The 24,371-nt window shown below is 34.9% G+C and overlaps 1 protein-coding gene across 1 annotated transcript in view; it reads left to right on the top strand.

Annotated features, from left to right (window-relative positions):
• Positions 1–18,270, top strand: part of LOC127546956 (uncharacterized) — a 101,728-nt gene extending 83,458 nt beyond the window's left edge. The window contains exon 4 of the mRNA XM_051973832.1: positions 18,211–18,270. Coding sequence (XP_051829792.1) covers positions 18,211–18,270 — 60 coding nt within the window. The remainder of the gene's footprint in view (positions 1–18,210) is intronic.
• Positions 18,271–24,371: the final 6,101 nt, after the last annotated feature.

The raw sequence follows: 24,371 nt of genomic DNA, 5'->3' as shown, positions 1-24,371 counted from the left end.
AACAAAAATATGATAATGACCTCTCTTTAGAAATTAGAATCTCTTGGCATGATATTGAAAGAAAAAGGTAGGTCATGTATTAAGAGAATAGATAATAGATGCAGCCAAGTACTGCAATGGAATTGACAGAATGATAGAAGAAGGCATTTGGTGTGTCAGATAGATCCCCATTAAAAGTTTGTGCAAAGATAAAGACAGCAGTTATACAGGATGAGAAAATGTGAATGAGTTATAATATCTATTGTCTCATAATCTCACTTTACAAATGAAGAAACTATGACACAAAGGAGATATAGTGACTTGTTTATGGTCACATATATAATCACTGATAATAGAATATGGATGAGAACTCGAGATTCCTAACTCCTAAGCAAGTTTTGGATAGTTTTAAAAAACATCATTTCTTGATTATTTATATCATCTGAATTTATTCAATAAGAAGATTCTGGCTAGAAGATGGAGAGAAACCTTAAACTAGAATAGTTCAAAGGAAAAGACTGGAAAGCATTTTAATTTTATTTTTGTTTCTGTTCATTATCATCATCCTAACCATATATATGTTTTTTGGCAGTATTACATTTCATGGACCACATGCATTCTGTTTATCATTGTCTTTGAAAGGCAATATAGGTACAATGTTACATTTGCACACTTTTACATGTGATCCTAAGCATGAAGTGGTATTTATTAACCAACTCCATAAAATTCACATATAAACCATAAAATGTGGAAAAATCTGCAAAACAGCTTTTAGAACATGAAAAGAGAGTTTCTCTTTTGGAGAGTACTGGAAAGAGTGTTGGAGTTTGAGGACCTGGTTTTGAACTCTGACTCTTCTTTATACTTGTATGAGCTCAGACAAATTACTTCATATCTTAGAACTTCAGTTTTCCTGCAGATAAAGTAAAATTGGATTGGGTGATCTCTAAGATCTCAAAATCTATTCTCCCCACCCCCCCAGACTCCTTTCCCTTCAAACTCTTTCTGCATTTCCCAACTATTTAGAACATTAATTGCATAACTTTCAGATGCTGCAGTATTGCATAGATAGACCCTCTTTGAAAACTGTTTTATTGGAATTACCTATTTTCTCAAGGTGGGGCAGAGGGAATTGAAGGAGGGAAGAAGAGAGTTTGGAGCTCAAAATTTTCTTTAACAAAACTGCATGTTAAAATTGCTTTTACATGTAATTGTGGAGAAAATTAAATACTATAAAAGAAAAAAAAAGAAAAAAAATTTGGTCAGATGACCTCTCTAGAGCTCTTGAAAAAATAATCTTGCTCCCACTATATCATTCCTTGTCCCTTTTATGATTCCATGGATGATAATAAACTTAGGAGAACTAACATGTATAGTTGATAGAAAGCTGAATTCAGTCAGGTAAGCTTGGATTCAAATTTTGTCTTTGAATCATACTGCCTATGTGACCTGGATAAATCACACTCTCAGTACTCCCCGGGAAACTTCCAAAAACTCGAATGTGCAATGGGAGATCTGCAAAATAGATTTTAGAATGATTATAGGTATAGGGGGAAAAAAGGATCATGGATTTCCCATGACATATTATGTTTTATGACACTTTGCATATTTCATGAAGTTGATCAAAAATCAGTATTTCCTATTTCAAATCGTGTATAAAAACATACAATGTGAGTATCTGACATGTCTTTCAAAGACAATGAAAAGCAAAATGCATTTGGTTCATGAAATGCAGTTCTGCCAAAAACTGTGTATGGCTAGATGATGATAGTGAGCAGGAGCCAATTTCAGTAAAATTTAAACATATTCCATTTCTAGAGAGATTGCAGATCTATATTGGTAGAGGAAATTTCTCAATGGGAATTTCTTACATTGATTAAATCACAGATTTGTTTAAAGAAAAAGAAAAAAAAAGAACTATGTGTATGGAAATTCCCTTCAACAATGCAGGTTGACCAACACTTTAGTAACTTTCGGCTTTGGAGAATAACTGAAGTCAATGAAGGTTAATTAACTTCTCTGTGCACCTATTGCTAGAGGATATCAGAGACCATGCTGGAAAATTGGGGCTTTCTTACTGCAAGTCTCGCCTTCTAACCAAACTGCTGCACTCCCTGTCATGGAAATAATGATGAAATTAATTCCTTCAACTTGGTTAGGTGATCATTCATAGACCTATTTACCATCAGTAAAATCAGAGTGATGGCTTGATTCACATCTGAATTGGATTTAAGTAAAGTTGCACAAAGTTGTCAGCTTTACTTTTCCATAGTCATCAAAGTTCAGTAGCAAGATAAAGATCAGACAGTGATTACCCAGGATGCAGTGGATGACACTGATGTCTTCAGTGTCTTATCAAACTCTTAAGTGCTCCACACCATCTGCTTCAGCTGCCTTCATGGTTATTGAAATAAATTGTTCTCATCTGTCCATTCCACTGGAGGAATTTTCACATGGTTAAGTTAGACAACTCCCTAACTCACCAATGGGGTTGTGGCCCAATAGTTACTCTCAATTCATAAGTGTAGTAAAATCAAGAAGTACTTCAGAAAATTGGGGCTGCGTTAAACACTTTCATATGATGATTATATAAGCATAGAATTACTTTTAGAACCAAATAATTTATTTTGCACCTCCTTACTGAGTGATAATTCCCTTAATCTTAAAACAGAATCTTCATTTTGCTAAGCCCTTATTCAGACCGCAAGCAAAGAAGGGCAGGGGTAAAGAAGAATTAATGAAGAGTAGTTTTAAGAGTCAGGTTCAAGAAGTTTACATAATTATTGGGGGAAACAAGTAAAAGATACTGCCTTCAAGGAGTTTACCATTTTAACTGGAATGAACTATACTTGTATAAAAAGCATAAATAGTAGTATATGAGCTAAGTCAAAGGAATAATAGAGACACTATTATTAAAATTTGGTAATTGATGAGGTCCACATAAAGAACCTACTCTAAGTTTCCCAAATCTTTAGTCAATTGTGTCCTATTATAGTATCACTCCCTTAAATTAGCTTTTTACACTTGTTTTGTCCAGTGATTTCTTTTGACAGAAAACTCTTAATTTCTCTCCATAGTATGAATAGCTTTATTCATGGGTGGAAATGTGACATCAAGAGCCATCTTGTTAGGACAGTACTACCATTGATACATCATCATAACTCCATTTAAAAAGTTGACAGATTAAAGGAATTGGGAGAATAAGTTGAGCTAATAAATAAATATCAGAAGACCCAACTGATAAAGGAAACTGAGTAACCATCTAGGAGAGTTATGAATTCTGGCAGTCCAGTGTTTTTTTTCCCCAAAGGATTCTAGATTTTTAGAATTGGAAGGGATCTTAGATATGATGTAGTCCTACCTTCTATCAATTAGAAATTCTTATTGAGAAAAACTTGATAAGAAGTCTTCAAGTTTTTCCCAACATTGAATTTATATTTTAATCATCAAGACCATTTTTAGCATCCACTTTTACAAAATTTTGTATTTCAAATATTTCTCCCTCCTCTTCTCTCCTTTGAAAATGGTAGGGGATTTGTTATACATTACACATGTGCTATTATGCAAAACTTTTCTATATTAGTCACAATTGTGAAAGAAGAAACAGATCAAAAGGGGGAAAAAGACAAAAAAGAATAAAATAAGTGAAAAAATATGCTTCAATCTGCATTCAGAGTCAATCAGTTTTTTAATCTGGATGTATAACATTTCCTCCATGATTCCTTTTACTTGTCTTGGATCATTGTGTTTTTGAGAAGAGCCGAGCTATTCATAGTTGATCATACCACAATATTACTGATATTGTGCAGTGCTTTCCTGGTTCTGCTCATTTTACTTTGCATCAGTTTGTACAAATCATTTCTTATTACATAATAGCACTGCACTACATTCATATACTACAGCTTGTTCAACCATTCCTCAATTGCTGGACATCCCTTCTATTTCTAACATTTTGTCATTACAAAAAGGCTGCTATTAATATTTTTGGCCATGTAGGTCCATTTCCCTTTTTTATTATCCCTTCACAACTAGTAGTGGTATTGTTGAATCAAAGGGTATACGAAGTCTGCTTGCTCTTTGGGCATTGTTCCAAATTGCCATCCAGAATTGTTGAATCAGTTCATGTCATCAATAGTGCATTGGTGTTCAAATTTTCCATCATCCTCTACATTTAGCATTTTTCCCTGTTTTTCTCGTATTAGTCAATCTGATGGGTAGACTATTCTTTATTTTGTTTCTTAGAACTGAATTGGATGATTAATACTTTATGATGTAGTTTGAGATCTGGTACTACTATGCCACATTCATTTGTATTTTTTCATTAATTCTTTTGCCTTTTTTTCTTTCAGATGAATTTTGGTGCTATTTTTTTCTGCTTACACCACATCATTTTTGGTAGTTTGATTAATATGGCACTAAAGAAATAGATTAGTTTAGGCAGAATTGTCATTTTTGTTACATTGACTTGGCAACTTATATATATTTTTTCCAATTGTTTAGATCTGACTGTGTAAAAAGTGTTTTGTAATTGTGTTCATATGGTTTTTGGAGATGTCTTGGCAAGTAAATTCTAAATATTTTACAGTGTTTACATTTATTTTAAATGAGCTTTTCTTTCTATCTCTTGTTGGTCTGTTGATCATATAAATTATTTATGTGGTTTATCTTATATCCTTATGTCTTATATCCTGCAACTTTTCTAAAATTATTAATTATTTCAACTAGTTTTTCAGTTGATTCTTTAGGTTCTATGTATGCCATTTTATATTCAAAGAATGATAGTTTTGTTTCCTTGTTGCTTATTTTAATTCATTTGATTTCCTTTTCTTTTTTTATTGCTATAACAAATATTTCTATATTGAATAATAGTGGTGGTAACGGGCAGTCTTGCTTTATGCCTAATTTTACTGGAAAGGCTTCTAACTCATCCCTCTTATAGTTAATGCTCACCAATGGTTTAGACAAACATTGCTTATCATTTTAAGGAATGCTTCCTTTATTCCTATGCTCTCTAGTGTTTTTTTTTTTTAATAGGAATGCGTTCTGTATTTTGTCCAAAGCCTTTTCAGCATATAGTAAGATAATCATGTAATCTCTGTTGATTTTGTTACTGATGTCAATTAGATTGAAAATTTTCCTATTATCAAACCTCTCCTGCATTTCTGATATAAATTACACATGTTCATGATGTAAAATCATTGTGATATATTACTGTTATTATCTTGCTGGTAATTTCTTCAAAATTTTTGAATTGATTTCATGAAGGAAATTGGTTTATAACTTTTCCCTTGGTTTTAGCTCTTCTTGGATTAGATATAAGCAATATGTTGAGCCATCAAAAAATTTGGTAGAACTACTTTTTATCTGTTTTTCCAAATAGTTTATGTAGTATTGAATGTTTTTTGTTCTTTGAATGTTTGTTAGAATTCAGTTGTAAACCCATCTGACCCTGGGGATTTTTTCTTAGGGAGTCTATTATTGGTTTGTCCAGTTTCTTTTTCTGCATTTTTTTTTTTTGGCATTCTCTTTTCTGATCTGCTAATGTGGTTATTTATATTTTCATAAATTTTCATTTATTTCACTCATATTGTGAGATTTATTGGCATACAATTGGACAAACTATTCATAATAATTGCTTTAATTTTTACTTCATTGGAGATGATTTCTTCCTTTATATTTTTCATACTAGATAATTGGATTTCTTCTTTTCTTTTTTGTAATCAAATTAACCAGTGATTTATCTATCTTATTGGTTCCCTCTCCCCCATAAATCCAGCTCCTAGTTTTATTTATTAGCTTGGTAGTTTTCTTACTTTCAATCTTAATAATCTCACCTTTGATTTTCAGATTTCCAATTTCATGTTCAATTGAGAATTTTAATTTTTTTCTAGTTTTTTTAGTTACATGCTCAATCATTGATATGTTCTTTTCCCATTTTGTTGATGTAAGAATTTAGAGAAATAAATTGTCCCTTAAGTGCTTCTTTGGCTACATCTCATAAATTTTGGTATGTTATATTAAATATAACATTAGCTTTTTAATTAGCTATATTCCATTGTTAGTTCATTGGTTAAACCTCTATTTTTCATATTTATTCTCCTGATAATATTAAATGAAATTATTAGTTGTTTCTATAATTAGTTTTTAACCCACTTGTTCTTTAGGATTAGATTGCTTAATTTCCAATTAATTTTAATCTATCTTTCCACTTTGTTGAGTGTAATTTTTATTAATTACAATATGATCCTAAAAGATTTCATTTAATATTTATGTTTTTCTACAGTTGATTTTGAGATTTTTATGCTTAACAGGAGGTCAGTGTTTGTGTGGGTGTCAGGTACTACTGACAAAGATATATTTCTTCTGTTCTCATTCAGTTTTCTCCAAAGGTTTGTCATATATAACTTTTCTAATATTCTGTTTACCTTCTTTTTTATCTTGTTTATTTTTTGTTTGGATTTATCAGGTTCTGAGAGGGGATAGTTAAGATCTTGTACTAGTATAGTTTGGCTGTCTATTTCTTCCTGTATATTTAATTTCTCCTTAAAATTTTGGATGTTATACCACTAGATGCATTTGTGTTTAGGATTGCTATTGCTTCATTGTCTATGATACCTTTGCCAATATTTGCTTCTGTCTATCACCTAATCTAATTTGCCCTCCTTTCTATCAATTGCCCCCCTCCTTACTTAATTTCCTTCCCTTCTTCCCTGTTGGATAAGATTGATTTCTATATTCAAACATGTGTTTTATTCCCTCTTTGTGCCAATACTGATGAACAAGTTTCAGGAGAGGCCCATTGCCTACCATCCCATTTCCTCTCTACCATAATAGATCTTTTGTGTCTTTTACATGAAACAATTTATTCCATTCTATTTCTCCCATCCTTCTGTACTCCTCTTTCCCATCATTTAAGTATTTTATGTAATTTTTTTCCAAATTTCACTTTATATCAATATCACCAATATATATGTGATTCCTTCCAGCTATATTCTTAGTGATAAGGTTTTTGAGAATTATAAGTATCATCTTACTATGTAAGGATGTAAATAGTTTAGTTCTATTGAATCCCTTATGTTTTCTTTTCCTCTTTTACCTGTTTATGCTTCTTTTGGGTCTGATGTTAAAGACCAAATTTTTGGCTTGATGCTAATCTTCTCTTATGAAAGCTTGAGATTCTTTTATTTCATTGAATGACCATTTTTTCCTTTATGTATTAAGGTGTTTTTTAAAATTGTAGTTCTAGCCCTTTTAACTTCCTAAATATTATGTTCTGTGACCACTGATCTTTTAATTTTATAGCTACTAAGTCCCGTGTAATCATGATTATGCTCCCAGATATTTGAATTCTTTCCTACCACTTGCAATAATTTTTCCTTGATCTGATAGTTCTGAATTTTGGTTGTGTTTCTTGGACTTTTACTTTAGTATCTCTTTCCTGAGATGATTGATACAATTTTTTTCAAAGCCTTTTTTGCTCTCTGATTCCATCATATTGAGACAATTTTCCTGGATAATTTCTTGAAAGATGCTCTCCACGTCTTCCTTCTGATTATGACTTTTAGGTAGCCTAATGATTCTAACATTATTTCTTCTGAATCTGCAGCTTACTTGTTTTTCCCATGAAGCATTTTCTATTATTGTTTCCATTCCTTTGAAGTTTTTGTTTAAATTCTTTTAGTAATTGGAAAGACCACTATCCTTTGATAGAGCCAACTGTCATTTGTCATTGGCTAACTGTGATATATTGTGTTATAGTGTTCTTCTATTGTCTTAGATACTTTTTTTGGAATTGGCAAGGATACAAATTGTAAGTGCATAAATGAATAACCTGAATACAAATTTATTCATACTGAGCCCATGTCATCAAAGAAATGGGTGATTGAAAAAGGAAATTATATTGATCCCATGTCAAGAAGAAAGGGGTAGCTGGTAGGCAGCTCAGAGTTTCAAATGATGGTTAGGAATAGATGGTTTTCCTTGGTGGAAGTAATACTTGCATAAGTGTGATCACAGATTCATTGTTGTATTAGAATGCTGGGCCTTTGTCTCACTATACCCTTTTGAGAAACTAATCTGTTCTGCCTTTCATATGTTGTTATTCAGTTATTTCATTCATTTCTGATTTTAGTGGCCCGACTTGGGATTTTCTTGGCAAAGATACCAGAGTGGTTTACCATTTCCTTCTTTAGCTCATTTTGTAGATGAAGAAGACTAAGGCAAACAAAATTAAGTGACCTGGCTAGGGTTACACAGCTAGTAAATGTCTGAGACTGGATTTAACTCAGATCTTCCCGATTCTAGGCTGGGCACTTTTATTCATTGAGCTGCTACCTAGTACACTTGCCTTTGAAATATTTGAATAAAGTTGCATGAACTTTTTGAGTCTTCTCTTTTTCTAATAGTGAAATTAGTCCTAGTCCTTAAACTATTATTCTTAGGATAAGTGTATGAATTTGTCATCATTTTATTTGCTTTTCTTTAGGTGCTTTTCTTTTTGTTAATATTGTCTGAAAGTGCAGCCTGCAACTTTACTTGTCCCAAACTTCCAGGACTGGACTAAAAAGTTCAGGATAGAGTAGAATTGTCCCTCCCTGCCCCACTCTATAGCCCACACTGTTTTCTTATAATTTATTCTGACATTACATTAGCTTTTTAATTAGCTGTATTCCATTGTTAGTTCATTTGGAATTTGGAATTAATTAAGCCTGTTTTTATTTTTCATACTGGTTCTCCTGATCCATCTTTGTTTTCTGAACTTTGGTTTTTGAATCAAATTGTATTTTGCATTTACCCTTAGTTCATTTCACCTTTCTACCTATTGAAAATTTTGAATTCTGATTCTTTTCTCTAGAGGCAGTTTGGTAGTGTAGTGGTTAAAATGATATGCACAAAGTCAGGAAGTCATGAATTCAAATTCTCCCTTAGCTGTATGTCACTCTTTGCAAGTAATTAACTTTGTTTTTTAGTCACCATTCTTTTATCTATACATTGGGAATAATAATAGTAATAATAATAGCACCTAGTTCACATGATTGTTATAAGGATCAAATAAGATAATATATGGAAAGCACTATAGAAATGTTGTCTGTTATTATTTCCAGTATACTAGTTATTCTTCTGATATTTTCATCATATAATTATTCAACAAGCATTGCTATGTATGTATTTATCTTGGTCACTGCTAAAACATTTTGAACAGGCCAAGGACTATTTAATGGGTTGATAAAATGATAGGATGAAGTGGCAGAGGCTTAAACTTTTATTCCTGGATTCCATCTTAACTTCTCATCAATGCTGATAATTGTTTGTTCTGAGTTCTTCGGTTGCACAGAAAGGTTCATGTCAAAAAGATTCATGTTCACTCTAGCCTTTAATTGCCAATTGGCAATAATAAGTGCCCAAGAAAGAAACAGGGTGCCTAAAACCCACAGCTAATTGATTGCTGAAATCTGATCCTATTCCACAGATGGTGCTTTATTAATAGCGAGTCTCAAGGTTTTTTTCCCCCTGCTTATACTGCCTACCCAGTGTCCTGTCTTTAGAGTTGAAGCCTTTGAGTATAATTATATTAATAACATGAGAACCCATTTCTCCAAGTAATAAATAGATAATGGTCTTCGATGGATTCTGTACAATAGGAGGGAAAGATTAGTTGCTTATGACTGGTAACTTTATCTTCAGAAAAGATTTGAAGTAACTTAAAGACAATTGGATTGGACAGCTTGTGTAATATTGTGTATGTTATGTGAATTTGATTCATCAAGTTTCTTATTTCATTCATTTCCTGATTAAACATGTTTCTTCCCTTAAATTGCTTAAATCCTGGCCTTCTTGAAGAAAAACTCAACTGCCATTGTGTCAGGTATCTACATTTACCCTTTCAGTCCCTCCCCCAAAACCTCCACAATGGATCATACTTGTGTCTTGGGGGTGAGCAGAGTAGAGCAATGAGTCTTAAGGATATTTTCTGGGAGTAATTCTGAAGGGGATGTATTCAATTAAAACAAGCCAGTCAGTAAAATACTATCAAAAACCCATCTGGGAACCATGTAATCTAAGTATGGAAAAACCTTAGTTTTATTTTTTTAATTGGTCTTATCTTTTGCTATCTAATAAGTTGTTTCTTCCCCATCCTTATCCTCTCCTCTTTATTTACCCCTTATTCCTGTTTTCTGAAATTCTTCCCACTAATCAACCATTATCAAGTCACTTAATTTCTCTGAGTTTGTTACCTTTCTTCTAATATAAGAAGTTAGCACTAGTTGATCATTCTTAGTTCCCTTGCAATTAAAATATACAAACAAGGTAACAAAAGCTATAATCTGTGGACTTTCTAGGTCTAGAAGCTTCTGGTTTAAAAACATGCAGTTAGCCAACTCATAGGTGCTGTTTCCCTGTGACCTTTGAGGGCAGAAAGCAATCAGACCCACTTGAGTGGGAGCTCTTCCCTTGATAAAAAATACCTGGGCAGCTCTAATCCAAGATTGACCTTGATCCCAGGGCTTCCTTCACACCAGAGCTAGCTGCCTTAGGTCACCCAGGAATCTATGCATGAGTTTGATGTAGATATGTGCCAAGGCCTAGGAGCAGGCTTTTCATGCTAGATCAGCAAGTGTGTTCCCTCTTCTTTCAGTGCCTAAAACACCATTTTCTGAGCTTTTTAGACAGTATCCTTAGTTATATCTCCCCCAATCCCGGTCTGAGGGAATTAATAGGTTGTCCTTCTTTGGAGAAGTTTCCAGTCCTATTGTAAAGAATTCATTTGGTTAACTTTCTGTTGTTGTCACTGACTCCTGTTCCCTTGGCTGTATCCAGTTAAGTCACATGGCTTTCTCTTTGGATCCTTCCCCTTAAAGAGACCAAGTAAAAGGCTTGCTGCTTTTAGTACTAACTTATCTAATGGCTCTCTATTTAACCCTATCAACAAACATTGAGAATCATAAGAGATCATAGAATTTATCTGATCATGCTTTATCTGATAAGGAATTCCCTCTACAACATCTTTAACAGATAATCATTTATTTAGAGGCTATTTGGAGTTCTCCTTTAAGGAAGAAATATACTACCTCTTGAAACAGGCCATTCCAGTTTTGAATGCTTTGATCATTACAGTTTTTCCTTAGAATCATAGCTAGAAGGGATCTTAAAAATCATCTTATCTAAACAGATGAGGAAACTGAAGCCCAGGGAGGTTAAGGAATTTGCATAAGATGATAAAAGTACTAAATGAGGAAAGTTCACTAAGTTGGGGTTTATTGATTCCAAAATTAATACCCTTTCCTCTCTTCCAAATTGCTATGTATCAAGCAAAAATTTTCATCTTTACTCCTGGTCCTTCCCTTTTTTCTAAACAAAACAAGTCTAATTTTTCTTCTAAAAGTTATTATCAAGTCATTTTACTCATGTCTGACTCTTCATGACCTTATATGGAGTTTCCTTCACAAAGATACTGATATAGTTTGCCATTTCCTGCTCCAGCTCATTTTACGGATAAGGAAACTGAGCCAAACAGGGCTAAGTGACTTGTTCAGGGTCACACAGCTAGTAAGTGTTAGAAGCTGGATTTGAACTCAGGTCATCCTGCTCCTCTGAAGATCATTGCTTTGAGATCCTTCACTCTGGTTTTCCTAATCTGAACATGCTATAGTTTTTCAGTGTCTTTCCTTAAAGACAGCCCTTACAATTGAGCATATTTTTTAAAGTGGAGATTTTCAACTTTATTTTTTATAATAGTTTTTTTTTTAATTTTCAAAATATATGTATAGTTTTCAACAATCCTTGCAAAACTTTGCATTCCAAATTTTTGTTCCTTCCATCTCCCACTTCCTAGACAGCCAATAATCCAATATAGGTTAAACATGTGCAATTCTATTAAACATGTTTCCACATTTATCATGCTACACACACACACACACAAAATCAGATCAAAAAGGGAAAAGAAATGAGAAAGAGGGAAAAAAAAGCAAGCAAACACCAAAAATGGTGAAAATACTATGTTGTAATTCACATTCAGTTCCCATAGTCCTCTTTCTGGATTCAGATGGCTCTCTTCCTCACAAGTTTATTGAAATTGGCCTGATTCACATTGTTGTTGAAAAGAATCACATCTATCAGAGTTGATCATCACATAATCTTGTTGTTGCTTTGTACAATGTTCTCTTGATTCTACTCAACTTCAATTCTATTCTGGGTACTGTGGCTCAGTCCAGTAACTCTTGAGTTCAGTGATTCTGCTTAAATTTTTCCCTCTAAGGAATTTCCCTTTTGTCTTTGTCTTTCTACTGTTTGTCCCTATCCCTCTTCACTGAATCTTGCTATGTCTCAAAATTCAGCTTAAGTCATCACCGTTTTGTGCTCCCCTAATTCAATCTGATCCCACAATTTACTTGTGCCTCTTTTGTCTTATCTTGATCCACACCCCATTTCTTTTTATTTATTTTCTGTGTACTTAAAAGTATAAGATAGTCTACGTAAATAGAATGTAATGTCCTTGAAGGTCTTGGTTCTTTTTCATCTGTGTATCTCCAGCACCAACCTGAATACATAGCAAGTATTTAATAAATACTTATTGAATGATGCTACCTCTTTTTAAGCTTCCTCCTCTTCCTTAGAGCAGAGATTCTTAACTATTCTGGGGTTATGTATCTCTTTGGTAGACTGAGGAAGCCTATTGAATCTTTTTCAAAATAATGTTTTTAGAGGCAATATGTGTAGGAAAGAAATATATAAAAAGGAAATCAATTATGTTGAAATATAATAATCAAAATATACTTAAAATATTTTTAAAAAACTCATTTTTTTAAGTTCATAGGCTCCTCTGTTCACAGAGGTTCACAAGAACCTCTGTCTCAGAAGCATTTTGGTGTGCCAAATCCAGCATTGGATCTGCATGGATTGTGAGAGAGAAAATTGTTTGGTTGTGAGACATGGAGTGTTCAATGCTAGAGAGACCTATTCATTGGACCAAATAATAAGGCAGAAACGGAATAGCCTCTTTGGGATTTATACCAGGAACAGTGGATGTTGAGGGGTCCTCAAACTACGGCCTGCGGGCCAGATGCGGCAGCTGAGGATTTTTATCCCCCTCACCCAGGGCTATGAAGTTTCTTTATTTAAAGGCCCACAGAACAAAGTTTTTGTTTTTACTATAGTCCGGCCCTCCAACAGTCTGAGGAACAGTGAACTGGCCCCCCATTCAAAAAGTTTAAGGACCCCTGCCATAAACTTTTAAGAATGTATTTCAGAAGTCTCCTATGTTAGGACAAAATGAACCTGTTTTTCTCTGAAATCAGTAGGTTTCAAACAGGAATGCACTTTCTCCAATTAGACAATAGTTACAGCTTTTGAAAACTGGAGGAGAGGTACACAAATACTGATGGGGGATAAAATATCAAAGGGAAATGAAAAATGATGATCTATTAAAGACCAATATTATGTAAAACAAAAGATTAATTCTTAATAGGCAGCCTAATCACAACAAGACTGGTTTTAAATGGAGAGGATGATATCATCTGAAGTAATTATTTCCAACTCAACATGGACCAGGAGCTTCAAAGGATAGAAGTGGAAATTAAATTAAAACTAATTCAGAGGAGACTAAATGAAAGGGTTGGGGGTGGGGAGGAGTTAGGGAGGAAGGGTCTGTGGATTAATGAATGTTCTGAGTAATCCAGGAGGACTGATGGTTTTGAGAGAGGCTCTGAGGGCATTCATATAATGAGCTGATGAGAAAGAAATTTCAGAAAATTGGCTGGATATGTCAGGAGAAAAATCTAGGAAACAACTAATAGGTAAGGGTCATGTTAGCACTGGAAGTTCCTGCTCTTCATGATGCCAGTTTTGTCGAAACTGGTTCCCAGAGTGCTACCCTACCACCTCCATACTAGAAAAGATTTATGGGATTTTATAAATCTGAGTAGTACTTACCAAGAGCTAATTTTAGGCAGCTATGCTTTAAGCACCTTAACTTGATCTGGGAGTCTAGAGACCTGAATGCCAATTCAGGATCTGCTGCTTGGCTTTGGACAAGTTTTTTTGTTTTGTTTTGTTTCGTTTTTTGCTCCTCTGAACCTGAGTTTCCTCTTGTAAATTGAGGTGGTTGGATTAGGGATTTCTAAGACCATTTCTACTACTAACATTCTATAACTCAATATGAGAGAGTGCAGGTTTCTCTTCTTTGACACAATGTCCTGTACAACATCTCTACACAAACAGTGTGCATTTTCCTCATTCATAATACATTAACTCATAGGGTTGTTATGAGAAAAAAAGGAACCTCAATGGACAGTTTGTCCAAAGAATACTTAATGAGAATTCCCTTTGTAGCATGCTCTAAAAGTCCTCTCAGCAGGAGAAATCCACTCCCTCACCAAACAGCCTATTCTAGGTTTGGGCAATTCTAATTATTTTCTTGATCCTTGTGACCATCAGTGTCTTCTTTCCCAAAGTACTCTGTTTAACCATTGTATGTTTAGCTCTTTATGTTATACTGTCAACCAACTAGTTTTATTAAGTATCAGCTTTATGACAGACACTGTACTGGGGATACAAATAAAAACAAATACATAGTTTTTGCTGCCTAGTAGCTAACATTTTAATGGTTAGACAATATATAAGTAACTATGTATATGTTTTATACACACACGAACATACACACATTGTAAATGGAAGGTTAGCTCAGAGAGAAGGCACTGGCAGAAGGAGGAGGATAGAGGTTGCCTCTTCCCAAAGAGTATAAGCTCCTTGTGTGTAGGGATTGTTTTATTCATTTTATTTGTATCCCCAGCAGCTAGTATAGTACCTGGTAAATAACAGATGCTTAATAAAATAGAAAGTGTTTGTTGATTAGTCAAGCCCAAATCTGCCTTTTTGCCATTTCTATCCCTTACACCTAATTATGCTTTCTGGGAATAAAGAGAACAAGTTTAATTCTTGACACTTTGACAGTCTTTCAGATAGCTTTTATGTATCCCACCTCTCCAAACGTCTTCTTCTTTAGGCTTAGCACTCATAGTTCCTTACAGCTGACATGAACTTAAGAAAGTCCTTTTAAAAGTCTCCAGTAATATGTGGACAGCTAGTGTAACCCTTTTTGCCTCAATTTCCACATTTGTAAGATGAATTGGAGAAGGAAATGACACATTTTTCCAGTATCTTTGCCAGATAAACCTCAGTGGGGCCAGAAGAATTGGACATGACTAAATAACAAAAAGTGTTATGTAAGTTATTGTTATTATTGACATCACTTATGTTCTTTTATTTTTAGTCTAGCCATAAAGTAACAAGATTTACTTTTTAACCCATGTATCAGAATTAGATACTTTAATGGATCTGTGATCTCATCAATCTGAGTAAAACTGCCCCTGGTGTATATCACAATCCATCATGCTACTCTTGCCCATGTCTTCTTTATTGCAAATTCTCCCCAGAGGATCCTCCAGACAGTTTTTGGGATGTCTCCCTTTGTATCTTTTGATATCATGTAGATTTCAATCAAACCTAAGGGCAAAAAGATGCTTTTCACAAACTCTAGGTTGCTTTCTTTTCTGGTCATACATGACTCTGATAATAGTCTTTATGTTGCCCCTTCTAAGTAATTTCTTGTTGGTAATAGAAGAAATTATAAACCTGATAAATGGTTTTTTTTTTTCCATGGTGGAAAATTGGGAAATTACTTTCCTTTCCTAATTATGCTTCTAGATTTCTGGACTTGGTCACCATGCCTTGAGTGCAGCGATCTCACCCTGGAACTTCCCTCTGCACCCATGGTACTAGAATATCTAACTATCCTTGAAACTTTCTCTTCCAGGAATATTCCTCTGCCAGGTGAATCCTCCCTCCTCTTTGGATGAATCTTCTTAGGACTTTCTGGGTATTGTGAAAGGGCTCAAGTTGTTCAGCTGCGTTCCTTCTGTTTCTGATTCTGACTTTCTGAAATTTAATACCATAATCCTGTGTGGGTATGCCCCTCCACTTTCAGATTTCTTTTTGTGAGTTGTATTCCCTCATTAGAATATAAGCTCTGTGAGGGCAGGTAGTTTCCTTATACTTGTATTTGTATCTTTAGTGTTTAGCACTGTACTCTGCCTTATCCAAACCACAATGTAATTGTTTCAACTGTCTCTGGAGCTCCTATTATAGAATTGCCTTGAAAGCCAATTTTATGAATTGTACAAAACAGGAATCTCTTGCTCTTATCAATCAAAACTCATTTGTAAGGAAAAACTTATTTTCTAGTTTGATTAGCCACATTTTTACTACTCTTGATTCTCAGTAATCTTTGATTGATTGCAAAAATAAAACCCAGACACATAGAATGAAGCTGTCACACTACTGAAAAGCAATGCCAACACATTTTGGAGATTCTAAAGATAGTTCTCAAATAGGAGCCTTGGTCAGAAGCATGGTTGGAACAAGCACATAGCTTTCCAAAATGACTATTTTATGCTTAGCTATCATATTTTATATATTACAGTTTATATAAATAACTTTTCTAGTAGTTTGCACAATGCCCGGTATATGGTAGACAGTTAATAAGTTTTTATTGATTGATTATTTTGAAGAAGACAATTATTACTTGAATGTGCAAGTTCTGATGTTTGTTATGAAATCAATCCTTTTAATATAGTGCTAGAACTCATGTATTGTTCCTCTGAAAAGGTCTTGTTTCATTGATGCAACTATTGAAAAAGAGGGTGAAACATTTGTTGGAAACTTTGTAACTTGTATTTGAGATATATATATATGCATAGGTATATGCATATAGACATGCATATATCCAGACATGCAATCTATTTTTGTTGTTTATTCAGTTGTTTTTAGCTGTATTCAATTCTTCATGAACCCATTTGTTTTTTGTTGTTGTTTGTTTGTTTGTTTTGGTTTTGTTTTTGCCATTTGTTTCTCTTAACTTATTTTACAGATGAGGAAAGTGAGCAAGCAGGGTTAAGTGACTTGCCAGGGGTCAGTAGATGTTTCAGGGAGTATTTGAACTTAGAAAAGAAAACCCAGTAGCCACCCTTGGGTGAGTTCCTGGAAGATGCCAGAGGAGAAGGGATTTTAGTCTAATCTTAAGGCAGCCCTCCTAAGGAAGTGGACAGCTCCCATGTGGGAGCCATTAAAACAGTATGACTTCATCAGATTTTATTTCCTTGTTTGCAGAAGAATCTTAAAACAAAACAAAACAAAAAAGCACTTTGCAGTGCACATAATTTGACCAGATTATTTCTTTGTTTTTAACTCTTGGTGCAATCAGAATTTAACATGACCACAACTACTTTAAAACTCTTTTGAATTCTTGTGGCTTTTACAGCTTTTTTGAAGTTTATGTTGCCTGGCTGCTCAAAGTGCTGTAATATTTTGCAAACCTTAAAATGCTTCAGAAATGCTATTATTATTGTTTGTCATTATTGTTATTTTCATCACAGTCATTGACAATAAGGAGCCATGGAAAAGCTTAGGGAAGACCAGTGGTGTCAGCTCTTGGACTGTTTACTTCTTCATTGATATGAATAGAGACTTTGGGAAGGAAGTGCTAAAGGTCTCCTCTCTGTTAGGGATAAAAGTTTAAATGCCAGTGCCTCATAGAATTAGCATTTGAGTGTGAATGAGGTCACTAAGTTAGTGACCCTGGGCAAATTGCTAAATCTTGTTTGTCTCAATTTTCTCATCTGTAAAATGAGGTGGAGAAGGAAATGGCAAACTATTACAGTATCTTTGACAAGAAAACCCCAAATGGGGTTACAAAGAGTCATACATGACTAAAATAAGTGAACCAACAAGGTCCTATTATGGTGCAGTTGGCCAATTCTATCCCCAAATGTAATAAACTTACCTTGCCCTGTTTTGCCAAAGATGGGATGAAGAGAAAAAAAATCACTGACTGGCTTAGTTTATTGGACTTAGATTCCCAGTAACCTGGGTTTTAATCCCATTTCCTATGTTTAGAAAATGAGGAAAATACTACATGCCTCCCAAGACAATTGGTAATACCAAGTGAGATAATATAAAGTAAATAAATGGAAGTTGATGTGATTACTAACATGGAATCCTGGATTGGAGCTGGAAGGTCTGTCTGAGTAAACTGCTTGTCATTCTCTTCATTTTTCTGTACTATCAACCTTACCTGGTTGTTGTGAGGCTCATGTGAAATAACATGTGTAAAGTGTTACATTAAGTTGGTTGTTGTTATTTCAGTCATCCTCATCTCTCCTCCTTTTTCTTCCTCAGCTGTGTTGGGCCTTTATTTTTCTCGGGACACTTACTCAGAAAAAGGTATTATTTAAATGAAAATGACAGAAACAAAAGTTCTTACCATCTGCTTTGGCACTGTACTCTAAGGAACACTGGACCATCCCCCAAAAATGAACTTTTCTTTATGTGTTGTCTTCTCCCATTAAGATGTATATAATCTCCTTGAGAGCAGGGAATTTCTTCTCTTTTTATGTCCTCAGAATTTGTTGTTGTTGTTTATTCTTCATTGTCCAAGAGGTCCATAATATTGGGAAGGTGATATCATGATTTAGGAGTGAATTGGATTTAAGCGAAATATGATGGTGCGAAGTCACCATCCTCAATTACCCCTCCAAAGCCATCTGGATCCAAGGGCAAGACAAGATAGGATGACTAAGAATGACCCTGGATGTAGTGGAAGATCTTGGTCTTTTAAAGCTAAGGTCTTTCAGTTTGTCTGAGGTAACACCCATTCAATGATTAGGCTATGTTATAAAAGAGGCAAAAAATGGCTGCTTTTACCTACTCAAAAACAAAACAAAACAAAACAAATCAATATGAAGGGGAAGACCCTCAAGTTTTCTGACAAAAACAGAAACAGTTTGTTTACACTTACCCTGAGCCAGCAAAACCCAAACAATGACCAACTGAGACTTGTGTTGGGCCCATTATGACCAATCAATGAAAGCTAGAGTAATTTGAAGTTAAGGTGCAGAGGACTTCCGGTTAAGATGGCGGAGAGGAGGCTCACAGCTGCATAAGCTCCACGCTTTCTCTCACTATCCACTTCATTACAAGCCTCTGAATCAATGCTTGACTGAAAAAAACCCACATATAGTTACCAAGAGAAGCCATCCTTGAGATCCGCCAAGAAAGGTCTGTCTTTACTGGAGGGCTGGGATGGTTTTAGATCGGGCGCAGGCGGCGGGCAGCAGCAGTGAGAGCACGGGAGCAGACTGGAGAGGGGGTGGGGAGTGATCGCAGCCGTCTCTGCGGGGAGAGCTTCGCTACAGGTTTGGATACTTTGCTCCGGCAGCAAGTCAGCAGCCCAGCAGAGAAGCTAAAAACACCAGGGCTGAAGAATACAACCCCAAACAGCTGGAGTCTCTCGGGACCTGGCCGTCTCCCCCTTCCCCCCCCACAGTGACTCAGCACGCTCTGGGATCTCAGAGCGCAGGCGCAGCACAGTCCTGCTAGTGCCTCACTGCTGCCCCCTGCAGTCTGTAGAGGAAGCTTGGTAACATACCCAACCCCTCCCCCAAAGAAAGACTCCAGTTTTTTCTGTTTTTCTTTGGTAGTTTGTCTCTGATTAATAGACAGAATGAGCAAGAAGCTGAAGAGGACTTTAACCCTTGACAGCTTCTACACAGATAGAGAGCAGACTCTAAATCCTGAGGAGACTAAAAACAGGCAGTCCCCAGGTGAATCCCCAAAGGAGGAGATCATCTGTTCCTCAGCACAGACAAACCTCATAGAAGTGATTAAAAAGGCTCTCTCAAGGGAGCTAGAAGAAAAAATGGGGAAAGCAGAGTGAGGCTTGGCAAAAGGAGAGGGAAGCTTGGGAAAAGGAGAGGGAGGCTTGGCAAAAGAGCCTGGAGAAAGTTAAAGAGAGAGTGGATAAAGAAGTAAAATCCTTGAAAAATAGGATTGGTGAACTGGAAAACAAAATTGGCGAAATGGAAAAAAATTCCACAGAACAAAAGAACTCAATTGGACAATTAGAAAAAGATTTTAAAAAAGTGAGTGAAGAGAACACTTCACTGAAAATCAGACTTGAACAAGTGGAATTGAATGACTCGAGGAGACAAGAAGAATCAGTCAAGCAAATCCAAAAAAATCAAACAATGGAGAAAAATGTGAAATACCTTCTGGGGAAGACAACAGACCTGGAAAACAGATCCAGGAGAGACAATCTGAGAATCATTGGACTCCCAGAAAAACATGATGAAAAAAAGAGCCTGGACACTATTTTCCAGGAAATTATCAAAGAGAACTGCCCAGAAGTCATAGGAACAGAGGAAAAAATAAACATTGAAAGGATTCATTGATCACCCACTGAAAGGGATCCTAAAATCAAAACACCAAGGAATATAGTGGCCAAATGCCAGAACCCTCAGATGAAGGAAAAAATATTGCAAGTGGCTAGAAAAACCCAATTCAAGTATCAAGGAGCCACAATAAGGATCACCCAGGATCTGGCAGCATCCACATTAAAAGATGATATTCCGAAAGGCTAAGGAACTTGGTATGCAACCAAAAATAACTTACCCAGCGAGAATGAGCATCTTTTTCCAGGGAAGAAGATGGACATTCAACGAAGTAAGCGAATTTCATCTATTTCTGATGAAAAAACCAGAACTTAACAAAAAGTTTGATCTACAAATATAGAACTCAAGAGAAATCTAAAAAGGTAAAGATTAATCTTGGGAACTATATTTTGACTATATAGATGTATAAAGAATACATGTATACCTTGTTCTAGAAATTGATGTGGAAAGGACATTGTATCAGAAAAAGGGTAAAGTGGGGGTAGTACATCTCATGAAGAGGCATAGGAAACCTATTATATCTGAGAGAAAGAAGGGAGGGGGATGAATATAGTGGGTATCTTACTGCCTTCAGAATTGGCTTTAAGTGAAAAATCTTAAGACATATTCAATCTATGGTAAAACTTCTCCCACCTCATTGAAAAGTGAGAAGGGAAAAGTGAAAAGGGAAGGAATAAGCTAAGTGGAAGGGAATACGGGAACTGGGAGGGAAAGGGGTAAGATAGGGGGAGGAACTCTAAGGCGGGGGGAGGGATACTAAAAAGGGAGGGCTGTGAGAAGCAAGTGGTGCTCACAAGCTTAATACTGGGAAGGGGGGGAAAGGGGAAAGAAGGGAGAAAAGCATAAACCGGGGTTAACAAGATGGCAAGTAATACAGAATTGGTCATTCTAACCATAAATGTGAATGGGGTAAACTCCCCCATAAAGAGGAAGCGGTTAGCAGAATGGATTAAAAGCCAGAATCCTACAATATGTTGTTTACAGGAAACACACCTGAAGCGGGGAGATACATGCAGGTTAAAGGTAAAAGGTTGGAGCAAAATCTACTATGCTTCAGATGAAGTCAAAAAAGCAGGGGTAGCCATCCTGATCTCAGATCAAGCTAAAGCAAAAATTGACCTAATTAAAAGAGATAAGGAAGGACACTATATCTTGCTAAAGGGTAGCATGGATAATGAAGCACTATCTATATTAAACATATATGCACCAAGTGGGTAGCATCTAAATTCTTAAAAGAGAAACTAAGAGAGCTGCAAGAAGAAATAGACAGTAAAACTATAATAGTGGGAGATCTCAACCTTGCACTCTCAGAATTAGATAAATCAAACCACAAAATAAATAAGAAAGAAGTCAAAGAGGTAAATAGAATACTAGAAAAGTTAGATATGATAGATCTCTGGAGAAAATGTAATGGAGACAGAAAGGAATACACTTTCTTTTCAGCAGTTCATGGAACCTATACAAAAATTGACCATATATTAGGACATAAAAACCTCAAACTCAAATGCAGTAAGGCAGAAATAGTAAATGCATCCTTTTCAGACCACGATGCAATGAAAATTACATTCAACAAAAAACCAGGGGAAGTAGACCAAAAAATAATTGGAAACTAAATAATCTCATACTAAAGAATGATTGGGTGAAACAGCAAATCATAGACATAATTAATAACTTCACCCAAGAAAATGATAATAATGAGACATCATACCAAAATGTATGGGATGCAGCCAAAGCGGTAATAAGGGGAAATTTCATATCTCTAGAGGCCTATTTGTATAAAATAGAGAAAGAGAAGATCAATGAATTGGGTTTGCAATTAAAAATGCTAGAAAAGGAACAAATTAAAAACCCCCAATCAAACACTAAACTTGAAATTCTAAAAATAAAAGGTGAGATCAATAAAATTGAAAGTAAAAAAACTATTGAATTGATTAATAAAACTAAGAGTTGGTTCTATGAAAAAACCAACAAAATAGACAAACCCTTAGTAAATCTGATTAAAAAAAGGAAAGAGGAAAATCAAATTGTTAGTCTTAAAAATGAAAAGGGAGAACTCGCCACTAACGAAGAGGAAATTAGAGCAATAATTAGGAGTTACTTTGCCCAACTTTATGCCAATAAATTCGACAACTTAAATGAAATAGAAAAATACCTCCAAAAATATAGCTTGCCCAAACTAACAGAGGAAGAAGTAAATATCCTAAACAGTCCCATCTCAGAAAAAGAAATAGAACAAACTATCAATCAACTCCCTAAGAAAAAATCCCCAGGACCAGATGGATTTACATGTGAATTCTACCAAACATTTAAAGAACAATTAATTCCAATGTTATATAAACTATTTGAAAAAATAGGGATTGAAGGAGTCCTACCAAACTCCTTTTATGACACAGACATGGTACTGATACCTAAACCAGGTAGGCTGAAAACAGAGAAAGAAAATTATAGACCAATCTCCCTAATGAATATTGATGCTAAAATCTTAAATAAAATATTAGCAAAAAGATTACAGAAAATCATCACCAGAATAATACACTATGACCAAGTAGGATTTATACCAGGAATGCAGGGCTGGTTCAATATTAGGAAAACTATTAGCATAATTGACTATATCAATAACCAAACAAACAAAAACCATATGATCATCTCAATAGATGCAAAAAAAGCATTTGATAAAATCCAACATCCATTCCTAATAAAAACACTTGAGAGCATAGGAATAAATGGACTTTTCCTTAAAATAGTCAGGAGCATATATTTAAAACCATCAGTAAGCATCATATGCAATGGGGAAAAACTGGAACCTTTCCCAGTAAGATCTGGAGTGAAGCAAGGTTGCCCACTATCACCATTATTATTTAATATCGTATTAGAAACACTAGCCTCGGCAATAAGAGTCGAGAAAGAAATTAAAGGAATTAGAGTAGGCAATGAGGAAACCAAACTATCACTCTTTGCAGATGATATGATGGTATACCTAGAGAACCCCAGAGATTCTACTAAAAAGCTATTGGAAATAATTCATAATTTTAGCAAAGTAGCTGGCTACAAAATAAATCCCCATAAATCCTCAGCATTTTTATACATCACCAACAAAACCCAACAGCAAGAGATACAAAGAGAAATTCCATTCAGAATAACTGTTGATACCATAAAATATTTGGGAATCTATCTACCAAAGGAAAGTCAGGAATTATATGAGCAAAATTATAAAAAAGTCTCCACACAAATAAAGTCAGACTTAAATAATTGGAAAAATATTAAGTGCTCTTGGATCGGCCGAGCGAACATAATAAAAATGACAATACTCCCTAAACTAATCTATTTATTTAGTGCTATACCAATCAGACTTCCAAGAAAATATTTTATTGATCTAGAAAAAATAACAACAAAATTCATATGGAACAATAAAAAGTCGAGAATCTCAAGGGAATTAATGAAAAAAAAATCAAATGAAGGTGGCCTAGCTGTACCTGATCTAAAATTATATTATAAAGCAGCAGTCACCAAAACCATTTGGTATTGGCTAAGAAATAGATTAGTGGATCAGTGGAAAAGGCTAGGTTCACAAGACAGAATAGTCAATTATAGCAATCTAGTGTTTGACAAACCCAAAGCCCCTAACTTCTGGGAAAAGAATTCATTATTTGATAAAAACTGCTGGGATAATTGGAAATTAGTATGGCAGAAATTAGGCATGGACCCACACTTAACACCATATACCAAGATAAGATCAAAATGGGTCTATGACCTAGGCATAAAGAACGAGATTATAAATAAATTAGAGGAACATAGAATAGTTTATCTCTCAGACTTGTGGAGGAGAAAGAAATTTGTGACCAAAGATGAACTAGAGACCATTACTGATCACAAAATAGAAAATTTCGATTACATCAAATTAAAAAGCCTTTGTACAAATAAAACTAATGCAAACAAGATTAGAAGGGAAGCAACAAACTGGGAAAACATTTTCACAGTTAAAGGTTCTGATAAAGGCCTCATTTCCAAAATATATAGAGAACTGACTCAAATTTATAAGAAATCAAGCCATTTTCCAATTGATAAATGGTCAAAGGATATGAACAGACAATTTTCAGAGGATGAAATTGA

This window comes from Antechinus flavipes, chromosome 2, assembly GCF_016432865.1.
Source record: "Antechinus flavipes isolate AdamAnt ecotype Samford, QLD, Australia chromosome 2, AdamAnt_v2, whole genome shotgun sequence".
Lineage (NCBI taxonomy): Eukaryota > Metazoa > Chordata > Mammalia > Dasyuromorphia > Dasyuridae > Antechinus > Antechinus flavipes.
This window is presented reverse-complemented; position numbering and strand designations above follow the sequence as displayed.